The sequence below is a fragment of the Asterias amurensis genome, chromosome 13 (assembly GCF_032118995.1).
Source record: "Asterias amurensis chromosome 13, ASM3211899v1".
Taxonomy (NCBI): domain Eukaryota; kingdom Metazoa; phylum Echinodermata; class Asteroidea; order Forcipulatida; family Asteriidae; genus Asterias; species Asterias amurensis.
The window spans coordinates 7,253,457-7,266,418 of NC_092660.1; the positions used below are offsets into that span (position 1 = coordinate 7,253,457).

Genomic DNA, 12,962 nt, shown 5'->3' on the forward strand with positions numbered 1-12,962 from the left:
ATATTATGTTGCGTTCCTCGCATGAGGCGAGTGTGCTGGCCTATCACATACGAGGAAGACAATAATAAAGTTGCAAGAGTCTGACTTTACTGACAACATGAACTGGTAATTTATTTACAGCTGAATCACTTATGACATTACAACATGTGATGTGGTAGCGCAATAATGCCACTAGTGTTAATATTCGGTTTATAAGCCACTAATCATAAAAAGGAGAACTGAGGTACTGGGTCTATGGAGTACTAATATCTGGAACATAATATCTGGAATGTGGTTGGAACATTTACTCGGAGTATACATCGAGTTATTGTCTGGAGTTGTTACTTCTCAACATCATAACATGCTCTGAATGAGGAAAATCCTGGGCTTTTATAGAAAGCTGGAGTATAGAAATGAATTAAACATAAGCCAATTTGGGGTCTTGACCAATAGAAGACTGCAATGCTGGAAGGTCGTCGGACGTGGCAAGTTGATAACCCAAATAAGGAGTTGTGGGTAGTAAGGTTAAAGTGATTGACAGTTGAGAGTAAGACGGGGCTTGTCATTGCTTGTGTACAATTAAGAATGTGCATGAGGATATTACATTGGGAATTACACGCTAAATCACCTGTGTACAAAATGCAACTACATAAGGAATACACGCAATCGAGTGTGTGTACAAGGACACGGCATGGTATTTGTGTACAAATGATTACGCACATTGGCATGGCATTGCACTTCGTGTACAAATGATTACGCACATTGGCATGGCATTGTATTTCGTGTACAAATGATTACGCACATTGGCATGGCATTGTATTTCGTGTACAACAAATACGTGCGTGAGGCTATGGCTTCCGCTAGCACGCAACCTTATGGCATTATGGTTCGTGTGCTATCATTACGCACGTCATTATGGCATTGCTTCTTGTACACAGGCAATTGATAAAGCACAAAGTTCTGCGTCGTGTGCGGAGGGAGTGGTTTACTAGGTTGCAAACAAAGCTTTCACTGAATATGCATGAGTGGGAGAAGCGGACGATCCAGGGTCCGACATCAAAATGTGCTGACTGGACAGAGAGTCCTTGTGACGTAGGTGGAAGTAAGAGCTAAGCAATTCTAGATGATATCGAATCGAACATTGATCTCAAGTCAATACATTGACAAGTTATTGGGTCAAAAGAGGGCGCTAGTAAGGCACAGGGATCAATGTGAGGTTCGTAACAATTACAATAAAAGATCAATCTCTCCAACATACATTGAATCATGTATGACCTATCGTAAAGACTGTGCTTAATGACTAAAATGTTTTGTTTTAAGTGCAGATTTAAACATTTGTACAGACCCTGCACATTTGATTGAAATAGAAATATTCTACACAACAAAACCAAGACATGTGAGTAACTATCCATACAAAAAGAGGAAAAGAGAAAACCGGGCAAGAAAAAAAGAGGAACAGATAATATTCCTTTACTTTTGCACAAAGAAAGTGAAGAAAAAAGAGAAAAATCAAAACCCCATAAGAGGAAATCAGCTGGTAAACGGGAAGTCTTGCATGCCTGAAAACATGATTAACCAGAGCAAGTCAAAAAGTAAAACCAGCGGGTACTTCAATCATAACTAAATGAAACTGTTTAGACCCTTTAACACCACAGCAATTTAGCAGGGGTCCCTTGCTTAATTTTGACATGGTTGCGAACATTTACAAAAATGCATCTCGTGTGAAAGGACAGCATTTGAGAAGATTTTTTAGGGACTTTGGACATGAAGTGCATTTTTACAACCATGCTAAAATAAAGCAAGGGACCCATGCTAAATTGCATGTGTGTGAAAAGGGCTTTACTGAACTTACGCCATATTATTAGTGAGTGGATAACACAGTAGGATCAGCCAACAGCAGCAGTATTGTAAGGAGAGTTTAGCTAGTCTCCTGGTTAATGCTTCCAGTGAAATAGAATCTCGTACAATGGAGAAATCCTCCAGTACAATTCCAGTCATCTCATCAACGCATACATCTGCATAGCATAGCTCATCTCCAAGACCAAGGAACACACTGTCTTTGTATAACTCTTTGTAGTTACACTCCAAGATTTCAATGTTATGCCTAGGAAAAATAAATTAAAATAATAATAAGTAATGCTTATAAACCCTTACATCCATGACTGTACCCCAAGGCGCCCTGTACAAATTAAAATAGCACCAAACAAGAGACGAAAATTATCAAAGAGCCTTAAAAGAATTCTTAAATATAAAAAGTGTCTATCTGAAACCAGGAGAAGTACACTGACTTAGTCAATTAAAACAACACACACCAAAAAGTATTTTTAAAATATGAAAAGTACCCCACAAATGGAAACATGTTTAAATGGTCTCATTGACATAAATGGTCTTATTGAAACAAATATGATGGCCATCCAATGAATGATGAACAATTAATCTGATGAGTTATGAACAATTAACTAAAAAGAGCATACAATTTTACATACTAAGCTTTATAGGGGAAATATCATCCACAAGCTCTGTAAATGATTCCTTTCGAACAACCAAAAGCAAATTGTATTATTGATGAAACAAATAGTTTTACATTAGTTGAAAGCAATGCATGACAATGCTAATTCATAACAAATGGGCAAAATTTTGATCTCTCTTCATTAAAAATATATATACACAAAATAAGTATAGAGTAGATGGCCTTAGCTTTTGATCTAAACTGGACCTTCGCCAGAGCCATCCTCTATTTATGATTATGTAGTAATTTTCTGGTTAAAGCCATTGGACACTTTCAGAACATAACAAAAATTAAAAGTTAACAGATTTACAAATAACTTACAGGGTTTACAGTATTAAATGGTGAAAGACTTCCCTTGAAATATTATTCCATGAAATGCCTTTACTTTTTGAGGATACATTAAAACAATTATCAATTCTCGATAGCAAAAATAACGGATTTATTTTTAACACATGTCATGACACGATGAAACGTGCAGTAACAAGGGTGGGTTTTCCCGTTATTTTCTACCGACTCTGATGACCGATTGAGCTTAAATTTTCACAGGTTTGTTATTTTATATATAAGTTGTGATACACGAAGTGTGGGCCTAGGACAATACTGTTTACCGATGTTGTGCGATTGCATTTAGTTCAAGTTACCAGTTATTTTCAGCCGGCCGTTGCCTGAAGCATACAAAATTAAGCTAAACGTTATTTTGCTAGGTTCGTGGATCCGAACCTGAGTAATATGCCTGTGATTTTTGTTTTGTAGGACTCGGAAAAGCACTGATGAGTATAAAGTGCTTACACACGAGGGTGTAAGGGTAAAACTACAATTAATATTCTTTATCCCTGATGCAAATCTATTGTATATCGTTGCGGTACCCGGTGCCAAATCATAGGATTCGAACTGCCTCTAGCTACCGGGCAATCTCAGTTTTCTTGTTGGATAAGACACTGCTCTAGGATTGCAAGGGTCTTTGGTTCAAACCCCACCCGAGTAATTTGCCTGTGATTTTGTTTTCACAGAACTAGGAAAAACACTGAGTATACAGTGCCAACACACATTGGTGTAAGGGTAAAACTTAAATTAATATTCTTTATCCCTAATGCAAATTTAAATCAGATATTTTGATTGCCTATTGGACAAACATTTCCAAATCTTGTTACTAATACCTTGACTTAAGCAGTAGTAGTAGATTTGATTCTTGTGTAATTCTTTCAGAACCAATTAACATCAGAGTATGTCCTCTTATATCACAATCTGCATCTGTAACATTAGTTCACAAATAAAAAAGAACAATATAAACAACACATAACTAATATTGTTCAATAATTGTGAGCATATCTCTATGTAGCTGATAATAAATTGCTATTGCTATATCTCTTTCTTCCATCCATCAACTCAGAAATGCTCAAAACTTCTGACCTAGTACAGTTAAAGACACTGGACACTATTGGTAATTGTCAAAGACCAGCCTTCTTACTTGTGAAAATTTGAGCTCAATTGCGAAATAATAACAAAAACATTTTGAGGTCTCATAATTAAATACATGGAAAATTAATTCTTACTCAAAAACTATGTAACTTCAGAGGGAGCCGTTTCTCACAATATTTTATACTTTCAACAGCTCTCCATTGCTTGTTACCAAGTAAGTTTTTATGCTAACAATTATTTTGAGTAACTACCAATAGTGTCCACTGCCTTTAAGAGCAACTAGCGGGATGCCGCGCTTCGCGCGGCACCCCGCTAGATGATGAAAAATCCTTTTCACAAATATTTCGAAATGCAATGTGGGGTGAGGGTGTTATACGCCTCTCTTAATATTTATGCATGACGTCATATTTCTAACCCAAAATGAGGCTATGGCGCACATTGGCCACTACTTGCAGTGGCTGCGCCCACAGGCTCGTTATGGGCTCGACGTACCTTAGCACACATATTAAGAGAGACGTATTCGGAGGGACAGAGGTTAAAATAACTTTGTAAAATTGGATTGGGAAAGCCTTAAAGATTCATATAACATTCATAAGATTTATATACTTTTATTATTTGGGTTGTTTTTCTTTGATTCCTTTTTTGTCCTTTTCTTTGTGTCTCAAGAAAACATTATATCAGTGTTTTGCCATTTGCTTCTCTTTATCCATGCCTTTTTAGCCTTGCTCAAGGCAGTCGCATTATTCGCTCCGAAAAGACGCAGCTGTAAACCCACCCGCCGTATACCCTGTGCATGGTGTGTGCGATCACACCGAATGACCCACCCGTATACATACTGTCACATCGCACGAATACTGTTCACACAAGTCATCGCACTCGTACACCACTAACCGCATGCGGAGGCCGTCAGGCCGACAGCCTTGTCGGGTCTGTATCTTCCCGTTTTAATGTGTTGTATTGAAAAAATTCCAATAGTGGACGAAATTGGGGGGCTCTAGGATATGCTAGTATGCAGCTCATGAATATGTATATCGTTCGTCAGACCTATCAGACAACACAGGATGTGAGGCAAATGAATTATTCATTTTGACGTCCAATCACACACGCCTATCATGCTCGCTGAGCGTCCGTGGTGGTGGTGTGTGATGATGTAGACATGTCTCATCTTTCGCGGGCATTATGGTAATGAGCTGACCGTGGGAACTCTTCGCTTATTATAGTAATGAGGTCAGTGGCTTCAACACAGACCCTACAAGGCTGTCGGCCTGACGGCCTCCGCATGCGGATAGTGTACGGGGGCATCGTGTCGTGCGATGTTACGCACAGTGAATACGGGTGGGTTTTTATACAGCGGCGGTCTTTTTTCGGAGTGAATAATTCGACTGCTCTGAGCAAGGCTAATGCCTTTTAAACTAATTTAATGTATACTTATTTCGACTTGTTTGTTGATTGATGTTTTGGTGTATAGTTTTGGTAATTCCCCATAAGGGAGCGACTTATTGATATAATGAATGTTTCTTGAAATTCTTGTGGATGTAATGTTGTAGGCCCATATTATGTTTTTTTTTTTTTTTTGGGGGGGGGGGGTGTTTGTCTCTTCATTTCGCTCTTTTAGATTTGTAAATTGTTGATTAGTGTAACAAAAATGGTAGTGTTACAGGGGTGTGGGTAACACCATGGTAACACAAGATAGTTGTTCAATTGTGTGTTACCTTGTTGGTCTAGTTATTTATGCTAAAGATTGAAATAAGATTGAAGATTGAAATATGAGACATTTAACAAAGGATATATATAAGGTCATGTCAATCTATCCTGGATGAAGACAAAGTAAACGCATTATCCGCATAAATTGATTATTTTGTCCCCAACATTTGAGCATAGTTTTCATTCAATGGGCTATGTCATTGTATCAATTTTATTATCTCAACTGCACTGAGTATTTCCCCGCTAAGCCAAATAGTAAGGGTAATGACCTAGTGGACTAAAAATATAACACACTGTTATAATTACACAGTATTTTCTTGAACGGAGCGCATTGGGTATAATTCACGTGCACGCAAGTGTCTTCACATTGGCGACCAATCAGGAGGTCTTTGTGGAAGAGCCAATCAGACCATAGAGCAACTATGATCAGACCAAAACGTTTTTCTAACCTGATGAATTTGGCATCAGTGGTATTTTGGTTCCCTTCTCAACAAATCATAGGTACCTCCATGAACAAATCCATAGTCACCGTCAATAAACGCACCGAGTTACTCGACCAAAGGCTCGTAAGAGACTGGTATAATATCCTCCTCAACAATTATCATTTGTACTAAATAGCAGAGGAGAAATCCGACTAAAAAGGCTTGAATAGTCACAGCCAATATCCGCAGAGTTTATCCGACTGAAAGGGAAGAGAAAACACCTTGAGAGAAAAAATGCACTGGTTGGCGGTCCACAGGTTCAATCGTTTTGAACAGAACTGATGGTAGCGAAAAAGTTCAACGTTATCTGCAAAATTGTATTGAAAATGAACACATTAAATGATTGGTTGCTTTCGTTTAATTATTGTTTGCTTTATTTCAAATAACGCTACAATTTTAGAATCTTGGGCCCTTTACTTGTGCATCGCGATTTATGGAGCGCCACGTCCCACGATATATCGTTAAGTTGTTACAGCACTAAATAAAGCGAGTTTTCGGAACAAACTCTATCTACTGTTTACCACCGCTTTTTGTTGGTGTGGGGGGGGGGGGGGAGTAAGAGCGTCGGAGATTATTGGAAGTCCGAGGTCGCCACCCCTAATGTGATCCCACGGCGACCTCCTTCACAAAGCAACAGGTGGCCTGTCTTAAAACCAGACAACACACCACTCACAATACACTGACCTCCCAACCCCAAAATGTTATTAATTCCCACAGGCTCCTTCCAGCCTATAGCCCTATAGTTACCCAATGTTTCCAAAATTATAAAGCTTCCATTTGATCCCGTCCTTGTCCATTTCTCATGCCGTTTGGAAGTCAATGCTTTTTTATAAATTATTCTCCATTTAATCTTTTCAACAAATGAGTCACCTGTCAAGATTTCTAGGAAGTCTGGTAACAACATCGACCACTGGTTGACATATGGTCGCCTGCGAAACATCAATCGGAGTTACTTCATTCATTCAATGCAAATTCGTGAGATTTGTTTCGGATTTGTCCTGGCACCCAGCCTCTTCGACCCCCTGCGCGGCAATGAATGAAACACTCCTTAGAACCATGCTTAGCACAACACGAAAGTAACCCGACCAAAAAGGGCGGATCGAATGCCGGGTGGGCGGGCAAGGGGCAATGTGTGAACCAATCCGGAGAACCATCTGCGAAACACTGTCCAATGAGTCGCCTGTCAGAAAGATTTCTAGGAAGTCTGGTAACAACATCGACCAGTGGTTGACACACGGTCGCCGCTCAAACTTCCTCCAATCAGACGACTCGTAAGTGGGAGTTCGGGTCAGGGTTTTGTAGACTTGCAACCCGACGTCTGAAACGACACAATCGTGTTGAATTCTACAACGATGTTGTTGAATTCAGCAAGGATGCCATGCCACTGGACCTTCTAATTTCAATCCAAGATGGCGCGGGTTACGCTTTTAATAGTTTCATGGTTTTGAATGACTTACATGGCACGCTAGTAGAAGGATGCTTGTCATTTTTCTTTGGTTTCATTGTTTCTGTCTTCACATGTCCCATTCTCAAGAGAAAAAAGTTATCGACTAAACTTGCTGTGTGTTGATGACCTGCCTGTTCAGTCTTGACCTTTGCAGTCGGCACCTTTGTAGTGTTCTGCTTTGGTTTATTGACTACCACAGGAGTCAATGGTTTAGACCTTGTGCAAGAACAAGCTGCCTCATACCAACTGGTCACATTCTCTATGGATAAATGACACAGTAAACAAATGGTGATTCTATGGTTTTACCCCTATTCTTGATGTGTTAGCACTATATACTCAGTACTTTCCCCCCGAGTTCGGTGAAAAAGTCACAGGCATATTACTCGGGTGGGATTGGAACCCACGACCTTTGCAATCCTAGAGGAATGTCATACCAACTAGATAGACCACCGAGATTGCCAGGTAGAGGCAGTTGGAATCCTATATTTTAGCATTGCGTACGGCAAATGATTTAAATTTGCATGGGGGTAAAAAGAATATTCTTTATCCCGATGCAAATTTAACATCATTTATGACATTAAATTTCCATGAAAGACAATTTGCATGAGGATAACAATTTGTCCAAGTTTTTTTATTTAAAATCTTGCAACAATGGCGGCACAGCACCCTGCCCATAATGGGCTAAAAAGTTTGTTCTATACAATTTTATTTAATTTTTTTATTTTAATCTTTTGGGCAATACAATACAGGGAAAGGCAAAAAATATGTGCCCTCTCATAAAAGGGTTAAAATTCATATACATAACACAGAAATCAAAAATTGTAGTGAAAATTAAAACAAAAGATGGCAAGTAAAAGCAATACACAAATGATATACAAGAACCATCGTATTAACACTAAGGCCCCTAATTGTGTCAAATGTAAGTAGAAACACCAACCAGATGAGATGCAATGGGGAAAACATAACAAAATAATAAACACAATAAATGTATTTTTTTTAAATGCATGTGATCTTACCATCATTGAAGGAAATTCCCAGATTGAATTTCTGTATTTTGTCAGTTGTGAATGTACTCAACTCATGATCAGCGTTTTTATCATGACACTGGGAGAAAGATTCTGTTGACATATCCTCATCGGTCTTTACTGCATTATTAGCAGATTTGTTGACTGGGTCCCAGGGTAGTGTGAGGTCCAAGTCATTGGGTCGTAATTGTGTGGCGTGCAGGCCGCAGACAGCTAGCAACACAGCACTGCAAGCAGACTTCTCTTCTTTGAGGTTCGGAACTTCATGTGTGAGAAAAAAAAGTGAAGATAAGTTGAAACAGATTGGCGAGAGGTGACTGTATTCCTTACATGCAGAGTTAATTTGTTCATTTAATGGGGTATTTTAAAACCTGCCCCTGTTTGTCATATTGCAAAGGTAAAAGAAAGCTACATGTAGCTGCAGTTTTACTTTCTAACCCGTTGCAATTTGTTATAAATTTCAAAAGGGCCTCATTGAAGAAAAAAAATGCATTTCACTTGTACTAGATTAGAAAAATAGTGATTTAAAAAAACCTTAGTAATGTAACCTTATTGTCCAACATTGTATGAATTCCTTGTCATTGGCTTCCAGGCAAAAATGCCTTGAACAATTGTTCTCATTTCAAAACCTTTTTTAGTGGTTTGTTTATTAAATACTTTGTTGTTTTATTTCTTCAAAGAAAAAGGTGTGCAGATAAATATAAGCTATATTGACAAATCCCCCCCCCCCTCAGAAAAAAGGATCTAATTTTACAAAACCATATGCAGTTAGCAAAAAAAAACCAACCTTTTTGTTTAATTTTTGAAAGAAATATTGGTCATATTAAAAACATTATGCAAAGTTGACCCTTATTCCTAAACAAATATATATTTTAAAATATGAGTTAATTGTTTGTTTATACTACTTTCAACAAAGTAATTCTACATGTAGGATGTCCAAACGCACATTTGTATAAATGGGTAACATAGCCAAATAAACCATTCATAAATACCTCAGACAGTTTCGCTATTCCTATTGGTTGAGAATGCGTCACGTTGGTGTGTATAAACCTTTGATTATGACCAGTAAAAAGTATTGAAACATGGGCGTGATACGCGAGCTTGCACCTGTTCTTATAAGACAGTTTCTTCATTCCTATTGGTGGAGAGCAACGGCTGAAACAGTTGGGCCACATCACGCCGTGACACTTGTGTCCTTAAAAAGACACATAACCATTGCTTCTTCCTTCAGATGGGACGTAAAGCTGTTGGTCCCATGTGTTGTGTAAACGCATGTAAAAGAACCCAGTGCACTTATCGAAAAGAGAAGGGGTTCGCCCCGGTGTGCAGCATATTGCGCCACAGCACCTTGTAAACCATTACATCGTGGTTAAGGATTAGGTCTTATATCTCAAAAATTCACCCCACTCCTTGCAGTAATAAAACCTGGCGCTTTGTATCCTTTCGAAAAAGGCGCGTTATAAATACGGTTATTATTATTATCACGCGATACGCGCGACGTGCACAGCATTATGGAGTTGTTTACCCGAGGGCGGCGGAGGGCTTTACCATTTCATAGCTGGAGGGGTGTTGTGTTGAAAGAAATCATTGAACAATTATAATTTTTGCATTTATTTTACTTTTTGACCAAAAAGTGTTGATGTTTTTGACCGAAAAGGTATTTATGAATGGGAATCAAAGTGTGTTGAATCGGTTTTCAACTAGTGGTTTAAACCCGCTGAGGCCTGGTTCTTGATAATTTACCTCGACTTCGTCTTGGTAAAATTATCAAGAACCAGGCCTTGTTGGGATTAAACCACTAGTTGAAAACCTCTTCACCACACATTGATTCCCTTATTAACCAACCTTGTAAACTCATAGCTAAGGTTTGCATGAAGTGCTTCTCCGTCTCTAAAGCTTGTACTTCGGTATATGACTCTGTAGTCTGAAGGTTGCAGCTCATACTGTAATAATAATAATATAATAATATGGATTTATAATGCGCACTTCTCCAGAAAACCAATCAAGGCGCCTACACAAAATGAAATCAAAGTTTATGTACAATTAGTAGCTTCAGGAATCATATATCATTTATATCATACATCTGTTGGTGTCATTGTCAGATTAAAGCAAATTTGTCATTACCTTTGTTTTTTCTAAAAAGTTTTTGGAAAATTAGTACAAAATTTAAAATTTGAAAATTCGGTATGTCAAGTTAATTATGCAGAACTCACTTCATAGCTATTGGTAACAGTGCAAAATCTATTTTTACATGCGAACACAAACAACCCAATGTGCACCAAACATAATTTTTACAATGTTTGAATTTTCGCTACGAAGCAGATTGTCACAGTTGTCTATAATTGTAAAACCTTGAAGGGTTGTGTCGTACGCTAAAGGCCCTAGCAGGATAGCATGGCTGAGATCCTGCTGGTTTTAACTGGCCATTTAAGGACGAGTCACCACTATTTTATTCCTTTATTTTAAATTGCTCAACCAAAAGTTTTCATGCTATGACCAAGAAGCGTCCAATCAAGAAAGCCTTGAATTCAGCTTTTTCAAAATGCTCTCGGAAACATTAACCTTTGGAGTCAGGATGCTGAGAAGTCGCATATAAAAACACAAATGGCGCGCAGAGAAAGCAGTTGGTGGCAACCAACAAAATTACACTACACTAAACAGGACACTGCGGACAGAGCATGCAACAGCGAAATGATAAACAAACAACAGTGTGATCTCGCATAAACGAGGGACAACGGGGTATGTGTGATAAGATGAATGTTTGTCATGAACTTGCATGCAGCCTTTGGGACAGACAACTAGTGCCCGAAACGATGGTCGTTAGGTTTCTTAGGTTAAAGGGGCTTATGACTGCATGGTCCATTAGCGCATGAGGCAGTTTGGATTCAGAATACTTACAGCTGTGTTGTACTTAGATCGAACTTGTTCATTTGGCAGTCACATTGTTCAAGCGTAGTCAACATTTGTTGTCCATCAGTTGGAAATTCTAGTTGATCACAAACTGTCTCTGACTTTCTTTCTGTCAACCCTGTTAAATAAAATGTATGTCCCTAGGATGTGAGGCATTGCATGGTGAGGTACATGTATCAATATATATTTGGTTTACAATAACACCATGTGTGTATCTACTTGCCAGGTAGAGTTTTTTCTTAGAGAACTTTCTTTCTTTGTTCTATCGGATGTTCGGGAGACTTCTCAGTTCTGAAAGAACTGTCCATTGTACAATGAGACTTATATCTTTCCTCAAAAGAAATATTCATACAATAAAATACATTCCTATACATCCCTTGCAAGTGACGTCAAACACTCAATAAAGCGCCCTTACTGGGGTCAAAATTGCCCTCACTGGGGTCAAAGGAGGCAAATGATTGGAAGATAGCTGTTTTTGTGCGTAAAACGTGCGTGTGCCCATAGCGTCCCTGTAGCGTTTTGCGTAATGCAAGGAGTCTATTTTATTCTATCACAGATCACATTTTCCTCTGTGCCAATAACTCCTCGGGTTGGGCCACATCCCGTAGCCTTAGATCTCAAGGGTTTTTACCTTTGTGCCAAAAAGACCCTGTTATTATGTTAACAAAATTATTATGTTATCCCCAGTTCCAGACCTTGTCCTTTTGCTGGACAGACAAGGATTTAAAAAAAATAGATAGCAAACCACAATGTGTTCGGCAATCTTTAAAGACACTGGACACTATTGGCAATTGTCAAAGACCAGTCTTCTCACTTGGTGTATCTCAACTTATGCACAAAATAACAAACCTGTGAAAATTTTAACTCAAATGGTCGTCGAAGTTAAGAGATAATAATGGAAGAAAAAAACACCCTTGTCACACGATTTGTGTGATTTCAGATGCTTGATTTCAGGACCTCAAAATCAATATCAAATAATTTATTTTAGAAATTTACTAAAAAACTACATTTTAATACTTTAGAGGGAGCCGTTTCTCAAACTGTTTTACACTATCACTAGCTCTCCATTGCTTGATACCAAGTACGTTTTTATGCTGACAATTATTTTGAGTAATTACCAATAGTGTCCAGTGCCTTAAAGACAATAATTAATCGTTCCTTCTTCATTCTGTACAGTGTTTTATTGTTCCCTTTTTTAGGTGGTTTTTAGATAATTTTGTTGTCTCCCTTATATTTTTACACTGTGAATGGCCTAAATGTGATTTTACAACTAAAATGGAAAAAGGATGTGATTTCGAGAAAATCTATCCAATATCACATCTGATCCACCGAAATCACATCCGAGCTCGAAATCACATCCCAATTATCAAAATCACATCCACTGCTAGTGGCATTACTAAAATCACATCCACTGTTTAGGCCTTAGCCAAAATCACATCCGAGCTACAAATCACATCCATGGTTAACTGTCAATTATCAAAATCACA

At 38.3% G+C, this 12,962-nt stretch overlaps 1 protein-coding gene across 2 annotated transcripts in view; it reads right to left on the reverse strand.

The window, feature by feature from the left end:
- LOC139946335 (uncharacterized) overlaps window positions 1-12,962 on the reverse strand; it is a 43,580-nt gene that overhangs the window by 9,548 nt on the left and 21,070 nt on the right. For both annotated transcript variants that reach the window (XM_071943971.1, XM_071943972.1), the window contains 6 exons: window positions 11,464-11,593; window positions 10,411-10,508; window positions 8,557-8,826; window positions 7,551-7,799; window positions 3,646-3,739; window positions 1,832-2,083 (listed from right to left, as the gene is read on the reverse strand). In XM_071943971.1, coding sequence (XP_071800072.1) covers window positions 1,832-2,083; window positions 3,646-3,739; window positions 7,551-7,799; window positions 8,557-8,826; window positions 10,411-10,508; window positions 11,464-11,593 — 1,093 coding nt within the window. The remainder of the gene's footprint in view (window positions 1-1,831; window positions 2,084-3,645; window positions 3,740-7,550; window positions 7,800-8,556; window positions 8,827-10,410; window positions 10,509-11,463; window positions 11,594-12,962) is intronic.